Raw genomic sequence first — 15767 nt, 5'->3', positions numbered from 1 at the left:
TTTATTGAAGTGAATTTTATTGAAGTGAATATTATTGAGTGGAAGTCAAGGGATGAGATAAGAGTCTTATATGAATAAGGATAGCATGTATAATGAAATTACCCCAGAAGGTTTCTTACAGAGATTGGGGTTGAGTCTGACAATGTTATGGAGATGGGAAGTATTTGCAGAATTCTAGAAACCCCTGCAATACTATTAATGATATTATGTAGGTAAAGCAAGAGGCAGAATTACCTGGAGGAACTGAATCTCTGGAGCTCCCTTTTATCTCCTAAACAACACAGGAATCTTTACATCAGTGAAAATAAATATATCCAAATAACATGTAACTATATGGGCAAATCTCAAAAGCATACATTTGTAACAAAGAATAGTGATTTTTTTTTTTGGAGAAGATTTAAAACAGTGCTATAAAGCACATACATGCATATCACATACACTTTTGTGTATGCTTGTTATATACACACACATCCATTTAACATAATAAAACATGGAAAAGAAAGATAAGGAACAGAGTAAAATTGTATGATTACTTTTGGATATTGAGTTTAACATCTATGATTCAGAGAGATGCAAAGAAATTTTGCCTTTATTGTAATTTGTTTTACTTAAAAAATTCTGACTCAATTGAGGCAAAATATTATAATTCAATAGAACCATATAGAAATTGTATGGCTTCTGTATGCTTTTTGTATTATTGTTTGCATCTTTTCATCCTTGAAGCATTTCATAATAATCATAATAATAATATAAACAAAAGGGGAAAGAGAGTAAGGTGGATGGCAAAATGGAGTGTTTCAGATAATATTAAAAGAAACACATTTAGAGATGGACATGTTCAACCATCTTTGAATAAAAGAGATTACATTCTTTTTCTAATATTGGAAGGAAGAATTTTGATGGCATTTCTAGATATAGATTCTTTTATGTATGTGAAAGTGAAGAAAGGGTCTGGTGTGAAGCATAAGTGACTGGAAGAAAGTTGCAGGTATTTGAAATGGCAAGTGTGGATCATGAAAAATGTCACCGAGGGTTTCAAAAATATGCATCCAGACACTGAAGAACCAAATGAATTGAAGATCATTAATTTGTAGCCATTACAGTATGAAAACTCTAGTGTTATTCTTAGGGAGAACTCAAAAGCACAGATGTAAGACTAGAAAATACAAAATATTTAAATTGATTCCAAAGTTAAGTTTACAGTTGAAAAGTATTAAAAGAAAAAAAAAATGAGTGCTGATGGAGCTTCTCCTGGAATATGTGTGGTCCATAGTGAATAGGAAAGTCAATGATAAAATGATGGCTGTCCTGGAGTTAGAGAAAGTGAGGGATTTGGGACTAAAGATCTCAAGCCCAAAGTCCAAATGCAGTGAAGTCAAGGAGTGAACATTCTTGAAAGACAGAATATGATACTACAGATTGACATACTGGATTTAAACATTATACTTTTTCCAAATGATGATGATTTTTAGAGTGTGGCAAGAGAAGTTTCGTACGTCCAATATAGGTAGAGATTGTTGGTATTGTAAATTTCATGATTTTATAGTTTTTTTAAATAGCAATATTAGATATTCACTTGTTTGCTTCTTTCCTTTACTCCCTACTTCAACAACAATATCATCAATAAAACAAAGCACTATGCAAGCAAGAACTTTGCTTAATTCATATTATATCTTCAGCTCCTCAAAAAGTCAAGGATAAAGAGTTAACACCATGTCAAGGTATAGATACAGATGATAAGACCAAGTACTTTGTTCACTCTGTCCAAGATGAACTATAAGACTATAAACTTCTCTGACTAAAATATATGAACCAGTGGACAAAGAAATAATGCAAATAGTTCATTATTTCAGATTTTTATTTCCTGAATAAATTTTATTGTTCAATGTACATTTGTTCAAATCATAGAATAGAAACAGTTTTAAAAGTTACCCAAACCAATATACTGTATAATTCAGAAGAGTCAAACAGAATCTTTGTGGGCTTTTAGAATATCAGCAGCTCTTTGCTTTCATGAAGCATTCTTTCTCTCTTAGGATCGTGCTCATTTATGTTATAAATGTGACTTGGGATTCTCCTGGTCTTCTTTTGGTGAAGAGTTTCTGAATTTTATCTCGTATCTGCTTGGTTTTCGCTACATACACAACAGGGTTCATCACAGGGGGAATGAGAAAATGCATGTTAGCCATGGTCACGTAGATACATGAGGGAAGTTTGGGGCCGAAGCGGTGCAGTATGGACAGGCAGATCATGGGTGTGAAAAAGAGAATCACAGCACAGATGTGGGAAATGCAGGTGTTGAGAGCCTTGAGACGGCCACCATAGGATGCAATGCTCAGTACAGTTTTAAGTATCAGGACATATGAAAAGAGGATGAAGAGAAAATCAAGTCCCATAGTGGATAGCACCACAAACAGTCCAAAGATGCTGTTGATCCTGGTGTTGGAACAAGAGAGCTTTATGATATCAGGATGCAGGCAGTAGGAATGAGATAGTACATTGGAATCACAGAAGCACAGCGTCCTCAAGAGGATGGGGAGAGGCACCTGCACAGTGAATGTTCGCACTAGAATGGCCAAACCTATCCTGGCAATTACACCGTTGGTGAGAATGGAAGAATAGTGCAATGGACGAGAAATGGCCACATAGCGGTCAAAGGCCATTGCCAGTATGATAGCTGACTCAAAATCCTGGAAGGTGTGAATAAAAAACATTTGGGTGAAGCAAGCAGAGAAGGTGAGCTCTCGAGCATCCAGCCAGAAGATCCCCAGCATTGTGGGGAAAGTGAAGAGGGACAGACCCAGATCAGAGACAGCTAGCATGGCCAGGAAGAGATACATAGGCACATGGAGGGTCTGGTCCTTGCAGATTACTGTCATGATGGTCATGTTGCTCACCAAGGTAATGAAGAACATGGCACAGAAGGGTATGGAGATCCAGATGTGCACAGCCTCCAGCCCAGGTATGCCTGTCACCACAAAGGTGGAGACTATGGATGTGGTGCTATTGGTGGGCAATATAATGCCAGAGGTGCATGCCTTTCCTAGAACAAAATTTATTGACTCAGTCACAGATGTTAAAATTTGACTTGAACCTTTGACAACTCATAATACACCTTACTTTAAATTGACCCTGAGTTGTCTCTAATATGAGATTAAATGCTATTTCCTGACAGAGCATCTAAGCCTCTAGACTAACAAACAAGACCTGCTTTTTTTGATCAAATTCCCTAGATATTGTAGCTTTATGAAGGAAAAATGAGGAAAAAAAAGTATCATTGGTATTTAGTTTATCTAAGTACTTTAACTGATATAATGTTTGTTATAAATAAATAAATAATAAAAAGTCCAAAGTATATGATATGTTCAAGTAAATTTCTTTTAAAAATCCATGCAAATTCATACTTGTTACTGTAATTACAGTGGTACATCGTTCCTGGGTATTTCTTACTGCCTTAGACTACCTTGATCCATATTAGACAAAGCTACTTAAACTGTAGTTCTTGGCACATTTTGATATCCTATTATTTCTCCAGTGAGATGAGTGCAGAAATTTAAATAAACCTTTGATTTAAAGGTTTATTTTAAAGCCTGGGTGGCTCAGTCGGTTAAGCATCTGACTTCAACTCAGGTCATGATCTCTCAGTTTGTGAGTTTGAATGCTGCAGTGGGCTCTGTGCTGACGGCTCAGAGCTTGGAGCCTGCTTTGGATTCTGTGTCTCCCTCTCTCTCTGCCTCTCCCTGCTCCCTATCTGTCTCAAAAATAAATAATAATTTAAAAAAGTTAAAAATAACAAAAAAGTAAAATAAATCTTTAGAAACTTTTGCATTAATTGACATAATGTATCTATGCTTTAATTTAAATAATTTAATTTAATAATACTAATTATTATTAGTATATAATAATAGGGTTATTATTGCATGTATTTTTCATTTCATTTACATTAAACATAGTTTTAGTTATATTTATGAAAGTATTTGGTGATTGCAAAATTTTAAGTATATCTTCACTCCATAGGTTATGAAGCACTGTTTCATGATAATTCATTGTTGGATATAAATGTGTGTTTTTTTCAATTGAACATGAACAAAAACAGCAAGAATTTAGTTCTATATATTTAAAAATACTAAAATTTTGAACAAATTGTTTAATTTTTTTAATGTTTATTTATTTTTGAGATAGAGACAGAGTGCAATCTGGGGAGGGGCAGAGAGAGAGAGGGAGAAACAGAATCTGAAGCAGGCTCCAGGCTCTGAGCTGTCAGCACAGAGCCTGATGAGGGGCTTGAACTCACGAACTGTGACATCATAACCTGAGCCGAAGTCGAAGTGATTGAGCCACCCTGGTGTCCCTAGATTGCTTAATTAAAAAAAAATCATATTCATGGTTATGTTTGACCATGTTTGACCAAAGCATTGTAAATATTTTGAATTTTAATTAAAAAGATCTAGAGATATTTTGCATAGTTACTATGTACTTGTGTAAGCAAACAGTTCATTTTTAATGATGATAACAAAATGTTATACAATGCCTATTTTATTGACTTAATTCAATATAGGTATGGTTATTTATTCATCCAAATATTCAATAAATATCAATTATTTTTCTCCATATTCTTATTGGCTCTAAGCTTGAAGATTATAACAAAGATATAGGAAAGTAAAATTAGCAACTTCTTTGAAGAAGTGACAAGCTTATTTAATAATCAACAAAATGCACAGTATGTCAGAGATGAGACCGTTTTCATAGTCTTCATTACCAAAACTTATTTATTTAAATAAAACAATGAATCTTGTGATACACTGAATCTCTTTCCCACAGACAGCAAAGTACACATTTTTATGAGTTCACTTCTCACCAGATTCTGTTTTTATGGAACTACATAGACATTGCATTTATACTTATATACCCTTCCTATCGTAGCAGTTATCTCACAATGACAATAAGCCATACAAATATTTGCACATATGCCTTTCCCAACCCCTCATCTACCCTCACTCACCAATGTCATCCTTGGTATCATTTGTGAGCCTTTGTAGAGATGTGCACTTCTAAATCATCATTCCCTGGGTGGAGCTGATGGGCCTTAGCTGTGGTGGCCTGAGTATTTCCCAGCTGTTCCTGTTTGAATTCTCCCTTAAGTCTAATCTTTGGTCAGATTAAGAGTCTCAGATAAAATAATAATGTTTTTTTTTTTTAAGTTTTTCTATAAAGTCTGACTACCTAACTTGGTTGGCATTGTGGGTAAGAAGCTGGAAGATCCAGCCCATTTGTCTCTGCTTCCATTTGACAGGTTAGTGAATTTTTCAAAATCTCAATTCAAGTCAATTTGGATCAGACTTTTAGAAATACTAACAAGGGATTCACTAGATTTCTATGCATTGTGTTTAAAAATTACAAAAATTGGAATTATCTTCAAGAGGCTTTATTAGTATTTTTTTTAATCTTGAGTTTTGTTGTAAAAGATAGAGAATGGAGGTAGAATGGCTAGAAAACTCACTCTTTGTTGGGTAAAACTCACTCTGCTTAGTCAAATCATTGCACCTTCCAACATTAAGGGTCTGGTGCCATGTTTATTCACAATGCCTTTTATTATGCATGGGTTTTGCAAAGCATTTTCAGAATCCAGAGTCTACACTTGTTGTTTTCAAAGGATGTTCATGTTTAGATATGAGGCTGAATCTCATGGTCGGTGTAAACATAGGCATGGGTAGTTGTGCACTTCTCTAGTTCAGGAATACGTTAAACCCACTCACTTTTCTTTGGCTCAGTAGCATTGTCCAACTGTTTCAGGTTCTTGAGGGAAAACAAATTAGAGATACTTTCATAGAAAGAAACACCTCTAGATTCCTGTAGTTCCTCATATTACAGGCTAGAGTGTCTATACTCACTAATTTATCCATAGTCTCTTTGTTCTTAGTCTTTTCCAAATGCAAGTAAACAATATCTTCTCTCTTACCTGACATCTCAAGGTAGAGTGTTTGCTAAAGTCCTGCAGGGGCAGCTTTCTCTTCCATGTCCAAAATCAAGAGTCCTATGACTTGGTTTGAGCTTCTTTATTATTCATGCAGCTATCTCACGAGGATATAATCTCCTAGGAAGCCCCAGTCTCTTCTTGATTTATTTATTTTGAAAGTTTTAATTTATTTATTTTAAGAGAGAGGGAGCACGCACACATGGGAAGTGCAGAGAGAGAGATGGAGAGAGAAAATCCAAAGCAGGCTCCACACTGTCAGCACAGAGCCCGATGCAGGGCTTGAACCCACGAAATGTGAGATCATGATCTGAACCATAATCAAGAGTCTGACAGTCAATTGACTGAGCCACCAGGTGCCACTTTTCTTGATTTAAAGTCCATTCTTCATTGTTTCCTAGGGAAGCTCCAGAAATAGCCCAAGTACTGGGTACTTTTTTTGCATCAGGTTAATTGAAAGCCTCTCATTAAGTCTTGGTGTCATCTCATTTCACTCTGAAGCGAATTGTTTTAATGTAGTATCTACATCTTGGGATTGTTCATGTCTTCTACAATATATTTTGAGATTTCTCAAAATTTAATTGCTTCACAGACATCTGTTTGAATTCTGCTATTGTTCCATTTATACTGTATGTTTCAGAAACCCTATAGAATATATGTAGAAATTACCTTGGAATTCTGAAATTATAAACTATATAAACTTTCCCATCATCATTCCACACTACCCCTACACACACCATGCACCTTACACATAACTGCATGTCAAGGACCTTTTTTTGTCATGTAGTTTCACATAAACATATGGACTTTCAGGCTAGCAGAATGCACAGATTCAATGGCATTCAACAGGAGTAGTCAAACTTCCACAAATTCCACAAAATAGCATTAGACCCTCCTTGTGATGAATCATGTTAAGGAATTAAAAAAAAACACTTTTATGTGTCTTTTATTATTTACTTTCTCACATAAAAAGCCATATATTCTCCTCACTTCAATTAGCAAATCATGTTCAGTTTCAACAAGCTGAAATTCAAATATATTAATTTATCGAACCCCCCCCGTCAGACAACTAATATGTAGCCAATCTAGGATTCAAAGGTAATTCATGGTCCCCAGCATGTTCTCCCTTTATCAAAATATACTTCAAAAATAACATCAAAGTTATAATTTTTATAAACCTGACTTGTATTGATAAAGTATCTTTTCTCTGATGAAAAATGTTTATTTCCCCTTCTATGGAAGAAAAGCAATCATAATGGAAATCAGTTAAGTGCAAAATTGGTTGATCAGCTATCTCCACTGATTCTTCTTGTCCTGAGGCTTTCTATATTCATAATAATGCTGTGAGTTGAAGCCACTAATATATATAAATAAAATACCACTGAGAATGATATATTACCCAAAGTAGCTTCCTATTTCCCTGGGTGTTTTTGTCATTATTATTTTTTTAATTTAAAGATAGAAATATTGAAATATAGATTATAATTAATAATCCTTTACTCATTAAAAATTTTTGTGTGACTTGGATTAAAATAAAATAGGTAGTTTCCTGTCTACTCAAAGTTGTGAAGACCTATGACCTTTGAGAAAAAGTATAAGTTAAATGTGGGACTGGGAACCAGAGAAAGAGGTCTTGCATAAATGATTCCTAACATGTGAGGACAGATTCTTAGATGAGGTGTTCAAACTGAAAGTTCAGTCACCTCCAGGAAAAAGAATATTTCTTTTTTTGTATTCTCCTGTTGATTTGTCAGATATATCAAGGCCCAACACAGAGAAGGTGTTACATAAATCTTACATTAGTATTAACAGATCCAGCAATATGCTATTTATTGAAGATATGCATTGAACAACTTTGTGTGTTAATGTGTTAGTGACGGTAGCTGTATTCTTGAGATATAGCTGTGAGAAATGACTATATAAAATGTCATTATGGAATTCATCAATTTAACCTCTCAGGAGCCTTTGAGAATAACTAAAGATAATACATAAAGATGTGTAGAATCTCAGAGTACTAGGTAGTATACACCATTTAACTCCAGCTTTACTAAATGTAAAAATTCCTACTATTCCTATCAGTGAAATGGCAAACAGAACCAAGAACATCTGAATAAACACAGAACATATCCAGACTGTGAACTGAGAATACTTATGTCAACTCTCTTACTTGTGCAGGAACACTTTTGCACAAGGAATTAAAGATGTAAAACAGCAAATAAACCCATCCTTTGTTTTATTAAATTCCTGAAAATAAATTTATTCAAATAATCAATAGGCAATCTGGGCAAATGGAAATTATTTGAGAGAAATTGATTGCTCACATAGAAAAACAGCTTAGGTCCTTTATCGAACAACAGTTTATTTATCAAGATGGCTTTCACTTTCCATACCACATTATTTCTATCCTAAACTATTATGCCATAAGATTTATATATTGCCATTCAGTTCCAACCTTCAAAAAGATATCTCAGATCTTGGGTCTGGATCCCAAAACCCTAGAAATATCCCAACCTGACCACTTTCTTCTGAAGTACTACTGGAAATATGTCAAAGTAGTGTTCTCTATTAGTTCAATTAGTAAGTTATGGATCTAGTTTATACTTGGTGTCCTACCATGGCTTAAGACCCCATAATTCATGAATCTCCTGCTTGGAGATATCCAAGATGCAACATGAGGTAAACCTCATGTTGTGCCTGGTCTCCCACTTCTTAACACCGAGTTTCAAATTACTGAGAGTATATTTCATCATGAATAAGGAACACTTGCTTTTATGCAATCCTTTCACATTTGCTTCCATTGGTGCAAATTTGCCTTATTAATAGACATACTTTTGTTTGTCTTTCTGTTGTTATTGCTAATTTGTGTGTTTAAGAAGTTTCACGTGGGTGAAGGCAAATCCACAACTGATAAGTCTGTCCTTGAGATGGCTCCAAGGACTGATGAAGACAGAAGGCCTCCACAGTACAGCAGACTTAAAGGAGCAATTTTGCCTTGAGTGACCAAAAGGCTTAGGAGAACTTGTCTCAGCTCTTTTCCTATTTACCATGGGAGTCTGGTTGGGGGAGAGAGAGCTCTTCTTTTAATGTTCTATCTGCCAGGAATTGCATATTTATTAAATCTGCAGTTTAGATAGCCAGTAACTAAGGACCCAAGACACCAGGTGCATGAACAATTTAATTTCCCAAGTATTATCAGGCATGTATTGATTTGTCTCATTCCAAGTGTTTTCCTCTCCATGACAGATTATGCATCTTAACTGTAGCTGTGCCAAAACTCTCATTTAGTGCGCCTGTCTTTTCAAATGGCATATTTATACCAAATATAATTTATAATGACTTTGGCCTCTTTGGGAAAGTCTCAGTGTGAAGAATTGTCTATTTGAGAAGTGCCCTAAAATAAAAAAGAAGTAAAATGTGAACTTGTGACTTGTTTAAGGAAGCTTCCAAAAGGAATTTAGGCAGGATTGTTAGACTAGGTTATTAGCATAAATAAGTAGACAAAATTTTACAGAGAACTTTAGTTTATGAAAATATGATCTAGTACTCCCATATACATCAATCAGTTGATATATTGGTAGAAATTACAGTTGAAAAGTTTGATTTTGAAAAATTTGAGTTTTACTGTCTAATATTACCCAGAATAATCTTAGATGCAAATATTTTGACACAGTGAAGGCAGAATCACACTGGAGGCAGGACAAGGATATAAAGACATGAAAAGGTTTTGAGGGTGACTCTGAATGGGGTCCTGGTTTAGAAATTTGGATTTAATGATGTTCCCCAATCAAGTGCCTACATGGACTCAAATTTTCTGAAAAATAGTTTGCCTTTATTTTAAATATAAAGATAGAACTGAGATAATCGGGACTCTAAAAGTATCTATTTGAATATTTTGAAATACGAATTTAAGTAATTTACCAAAGAATTTGCACACATGTCCAATAATACATAACAAAGATCATACATTACTAATAATCAGTATAACAATACAAATTAAGGGAATAACAATACACTTTTTTTTTTCCCATTTGGTCTAGTATGTTAGGAAATTTAAGAGATTGGCAAGTGTGAAGGAAAAGAAGTCAAATCTTTATACTTCTCTGGATGTATATTTATTTAACATTTTTGAAAGGAAGCTAAACAGGAATTAAATATGTACTAAGATGGTATAACTATTCATATTTGTGAAACATAAGCAGTCTAAAAATCAGAGAGGTGCTTAATATATTACATTCTTATTGTGCAGTATTAAGTATCATTTATTTATTTTTTTTTTTTTTAAGGAGGCTTCATGCCCAGCATGGAACCCAGTGTAGGGCTTAAACTCATGACCCTGAGATCAAGACTTGAGCTGAGATCAAGAGTGTGACATTTAACCTACTGAGCCACCCAGGGTCCCCAATATGAACTATCTTTTAAAACTCAGAGGGATATTTTTTGTACTGTCATGGAAATATGCCTTTGATAAATCCTTGAGAAAAAAAACCACAAGATATAGAAAGATACAGTCTGAAGTCATGTACTAAATAACTTTAATATATTTTCTTTTTTAAATGTTTCTTTTCTTTTTTTAATGTTTATTTGTTTTTGAGAGAGAGAGAGACAACTTGCCCATGTGAGCACACAAGTGGAGAAGGGGCAGAGAGAGATTGGGCAGAGGACCCGAAGCAGAAAGCCTGATGCGGGGCTCGTGAACTTAGAAATCATTACCTGAGTTTAACTTGGGTGTTTAACTGACTGAGACACCCAGGCATCCCGAAATTTATTTTATTTTTTATGCAGAAAGATAAAGTTAGACAGTTTTGTTTTGTTAACTCTGGGGAAAATAGTTGTTGCAATAAATTACATGGAAAAAAGTTTTGACAGCATGCAAGTATTTATTTGTATTAAATACTTTTTTCTTTTTAAAAATTAAAGTTTATTTATTTATTTTGAGAAAGAGATGGTGAAAGGCAGAGAGAGAGAAGGAGAGAGGGAAGGGAGAGAATCCCAAGCAGGCTCCATGCTGTCAGCACAGAGCCCGATGTGGGGCTCAGGAACCCATGAACTGTGAGATCATGACCTGAGTCAAAATCAAGAGTCAGATGCTGAACTGACTGAGCCACCCAGGAGCCTCTGTATTAAATACTTTTAAGTAGTTATTATTCTATTTGCTAAGAAGCTTAACATTTCCTAAACAGCCGATCTTGTTTAAACATAGTTCTGGTTTACATGTTTTCACTCCAGCTTGCTTTTCATATAACAAAGGAAGAAATTGCTCAGATCCACTGTGTTCAAATAAAAATGAAAGATTTTGGTTTCTCCAGGACAAAAAGATGCTCTATGGTGTGCAATATCTAAACGATGCTTCCTCCTTTCTCAGATCCCTTGGGGTGAAAATAAATTTAAGCTTCTTAGCTAGGGGTTGGGAGCCCACAGTGCCTTTTAAATCTCAGCAGAGCTTTCTGGGTACTTGGGAGACCTTCTCTTGTTGGCCTGTAAGCTACCATTAAACGACCAAGCCTTTGAAGTAAAACTGCTTCCGCACACAGAGCTGTGGGGTTTTGTGTCTTCCAGGGAGGGACAGTCCTGCCAACAGACACATGGGAAAGTGAAAAGGCCGTTCGCCGTGTAGTAAGTGAAGTATTTCAGAGATAAATAATAGCAGCTACCATTGTAAATGTCCTTTCAAGTAAATTGGTTATAATGTTCTTTCAAGTAAACTTATATAATAATAACCAGTTTTCCAGGGTAAAGGGACCCATAGGAATGGCTAGTGTTGAGTGAGGGTATGTGAGATTTGGGGATTAAATTGTTCAGAGAATCCTGTGTTTGATAACCAAACATTTTAAAGTTAAATGTAAGGTTAAAGTCACATGCTTGTTTGAATTTCATCTGTATTTTCTTCTGAGTACTAATTGGTGTAGTCATGATCAATTTAAAGAGTATCTGTTAATGCTACCTGTGCATATTGTGGTTACACAGCTAGTATTAGATTCCCAAATTACATGGAACTGCATTTCTTGATTTGATAGCTTTCTCTGGAATCCTGAAACCTGTGTCTCAGGAATATATTTTGCAACATGAGTTAGATTTGACTCAATCAGCATGTTCTGTTTTTAGGTGCTGTTTTTAGGTTCGTGGAGAGAGCAAATGCTTTTGCAAATTTTGGGACTTTTCTCCCCACCTTGTTTAGCAAAAGTGCTTTTCCCAATATAAATGTTGAGTTCATGCCTACTGGTAATAATAGTCATCTTCTTTACAAGTTTCAAGATGAGGATTTGTGTTTTGGGAAAATGACCATTTAAAACCAAACTTAGGTGTTCAGATAAAACATAAACTTGACCTGGGTGAAGAGCTGTTCTGATAATATTTACAGACTTGTCAGTCTGAAACGTCAATGCTGTATTGATAATACTAAGCTGCCATAATATTCCTGATCTCGGTTCTCTATAAAGTCACTATAATTTTGCAGAATTACACAAGGAAGGCTGTTCCTTTGCACAGGAAACATATTTGCTTTTACCCAACTGATGCTTCTTTAGAATCCTCCTTAAATTCAACTGATCATTGGAACCATCTGCAATATCCCTAAGTTAAAATTTATACAGAGTGAAGTAGATATGGATATAAATTTGATATATACCTCTCAATCAGACCTCAACACAGTACTACACAGTGACTTTTGCAAGTTTTGTTTTTCAATTCTGTCAGCATTATAATAAGCTCTTTTACTGTTTTCTGTTTAATCTTTCTAAATACCCATTAAAAGGTATGATTACCCATATCTTGACTGCAAGGAATATTAGTTCTTCGAAAGGTAAAATGACCATTGAGATTACATAAGAGGGAAAAGACAAAGCCAATTTTTAAACCATAATAATTTAGTTTCTTTCATAATGCTGTTTTACTTTAATGCTTTACTCCAATGCTTGGAATGATACCTGACAAACAACATTCTTGTTAAAATGTACATAATTGATATAAGGTAGTATGACATGACATGACATGACATGACATGATGTGACATGACATAAAATGACATAGTGTAACTTCAAAGGGGAAGCAAGTAAAATAAAATTTTCCTTTCAGCAGCTGATATAAGAAAGGATTTAGAGCTAGATTTTTTCTTACTTTAAGTTTGTTTATTTTTTGAGAGAGAGAGAGATCATGAGCTGGGGAGAGGCAGAGAGAGAGAGAGAGAGAGAGAGAGAGAGAGAATACCAAGCAGCTCAGAGCCCCATGTGGAGCTCGAACCCATGAACCATGCGATCATGACCAGAACTGAAATTAAGAGTCGGACTCAGTTTAAGTGACTGAGACACCCAGGTACCCCAAGCCATATCATTTCTTTAACCAAAAAAATATTTATTATATTCATATATAACATATTATAATATGTAATGTATAGTTACATTATAAATGCATTTATATTTAAATATATATTTGAATAATTATTTATATTATATAATTACCTGTGTAAAATATTATAAATAATATTTACATATATGATATATTTATATGTAAAAATAATAATCAAAGAAACAGGGCTAATGGGATGGAATATAATGAATTATATTCAATTTGTTGTTTGAAGCTGGAGTTATAGTAAAACAAGAAGCTTTTATGCTAGTAACTAAGATGCATTCATAACAGATACATGTATGTGAATGGCTATGTTATGTATGTGTAAGTGCAGGATATTTTTATAATCAGATGTGTTATGTGTTTTTAGCCCACTGCTACCAGGGGCATTTCTCATTTATACATTTTTAAGATAGAGCCTTTAGTAAATCAAAGTGAAACTTTTTTAGAAATTTGTGTAAGAACATAGCTTTTGGTTGGACTTTGAAGGAAAAATACCCACACACACACATACACACACATATATATAACACACTCAATATCCGTATATTATTTTGGTGAATTAATATTTATATTAATTAGTTTGTTTTCTTATAGAAATTCAAGTACTAGAATCCAGGAAATGTATATTGACTTCACCACTAGTATTTGAAGATGGGCCAGGTATCAGCTATTCTTTAATTTTTTCTAGAATTCTCTTTCTTTTATTCTTTCCTCCCTCTCTTCCTCTTTTTCTCTTCCCTTCTTCTTTCCCTGTGTACCACTGTCTTTTTCTGCCTTTCCATCTCTGTTTCTGTTGCCTCTTTTCTTTCTCCAACACATATTTAAGCTCCTCATTGACCTGGAATATTGGTTTGATCAACTTGACCTTACTTTTTTTTTTTATAATGTATTCAAAAATATAAATAACACATGGGAGAGGTTTGATACACACTAGATAGATACTCTGACCTATATGTATATATAACAACTTATATATACATATCAATTCTCTCATATACTTTGATTTTTAATAAAATCCATTCATGGTTTTAATATGAAATCTCAGAGTAAAAGAATGTGAGAGTATATTATTTTGTAGAAATATTTTAATATTTCCTAACAATCAGTGTGTGTCCTAGCGAAGTTAATAAGGATTTTTATAATGTTTGCAATTCACTTAGACATACATTTGTATTGAATTGAGTATGATAAAGGCCAAGAAACAAATGTTGATTGGTAAGGTTTTAGGCAGTGAGTGTGCAGTGTGCTTTTGCTCTGTCTCATACATTTAATCCTCACATAATTACTTAATAAAGTATCATTAATACAAATTTACTGAAAAAAACCCTGAAATTTAGTGAAATTAGTGAAATCAAGCAATTTACCTCAATCCTTATTAATCAAGTCAGCCATTTACCTATACAAATTGTTTATCATAATATATAAGGTTTTTCAGGGAAAAAAATCTCATTTAAAGAAATAACCTGTAATCTCAAGTACTTGCAGATTAGTCGACAGGGCAGAAAAATAATAAAAAATTCAAAAGTTATGGATGTAATGATAGGAGCATTAAAAGGTACCAAAGAAGGAAGTTTGTTCAATTATTTTGAAAGGGGTTAGGGAATACTTTTTGGACAATATAAATTTGAGATTTATTTTTAACACTGAAGAGAAGTTCATGAGGTATGTAAGAAAGAGGGATATTTCTGGAGAAAGCACAAGAAAAAGTTGTAAGCATTGATAAGGGTTAAATTAGCCCTTATGCTTAGCGTACACATTTGAATTTCCTTTGAAGCATATGGGTAGAGATATCTATGATCTATGGGTCAGCTGAATATATATTCAGAAAAGGTATGTGGGTTGGATATGGAAATTTGGGAGTTAACTAAAGCCTTGAGAGTACTCAAGTTGTCCATAAATTTTATATAAATCAGAAGAGAAGAAGATAAGTAAATCAATTTGAACTAGAGAAGCCATGGCTTTTGTTCAAAGCCACCTTTAGATTTCTAAGGGATAGGATGCATGTAGGGTGTTATAATTCTTTAAAATGGAGAAAAAATGAAAGACACTGTTGACAAAAATATTAAAAGAGGACATAGAGATTTTTTTCTTCAGTGTGGATGTGCACCATTTAGATCAGAGTCAAATAGGTAAATGTGTAAAAAAATATAACTTGGCACTCATCCTAGATACAATAAATTTCTAGTAGTGGGGTCAAGTAATTTCACAGACTACAGTGACATTTTCTTTGTGAATGAGTTGAAAGGAAGGATTTGCAGAAGATATCCTGAAGAGATACATTTTGATGAACTACAGATTTAGAATAATTAAAAAGCTATTTCTTAGACAAAAATCTTATATTTTTGATTAGCTTTATGGAGGTGAAAACTACCTAGAATAAAATTTACCTGTTTTAATAGTACAGTATGATGATATATATATATATATATATATATATATATATATA

The 15767-nt window shown here is 34.0% G+C and overlaps 2 protein-coding genes across 4 annotated transcripts in view; one reads left to right on the top strand and one right to left on the bottom strand.

Moving 5' to 3' along the window:
- Positions 1 to 1990: 1990 nt before the first annotated feature.
- LOC121039147 (olfactory receptor 51G2-like) lies at positions 1991 to 5966 on the bottom strand. Its single transcript, XM_040489082.1, has 2 exons — positions 5960 to 5966; positions 1991 to 3043 (listed from the first exon to the last, which is right to left on the bottom strand). The coding sequence occupies exons 1-2, from the start codon at positions 5964 to 5966 to the stop codon at positions 2049 to 2051; spliced, it is 1002 nt and encodes a 333-aa protein (XP_040345016.1). The 3' UTR covers positions 1991 to 2048.
- The window catches only part of LOC121039189 (olfactory receptor 52Z1-like), a 52450-nt gene continuing 41885 nt past the window's right edge, over positions 5203 to 15767 (top strand). Inside the window, exons 1-2 of one of the 3 annotated variants that reach the window (XM_040489113.1) lie at positions 5234 to 5293; positions 13916 to 13981. The gene's annotated coding sequence lies outside the window, so the exon portion shown is untranslated. Of the gene's footprint in view, positions 5294 to 13915; positions 13982 to 15767 lie in introns of all 3 variants that reach the window. The other 2 variants (XM_040489112.1, XM_040489115.1) reach the window with 2 other exon arrangements.

The sequence above is a fragment of the Herpailurus yagouaroundi genome, unplaced genomic scaffold, assembly GCF_014898765.1.
Source record: "Herpailurus yagouaroundi ecotype Mexico unplaced genomic scaffold, PumYag 180, whole genome shotgun sequence".
NCBI lineage: Eukaryota > Metazoa > Chordata > Mammalia > Carnivora > Felidae > Herpailurus > Herpailurus yagouaroundi.
Note: the sequence above shows the minus strand (reverse complement) of the source record. Positions and strands in the feature narration are given on the sequence as shown.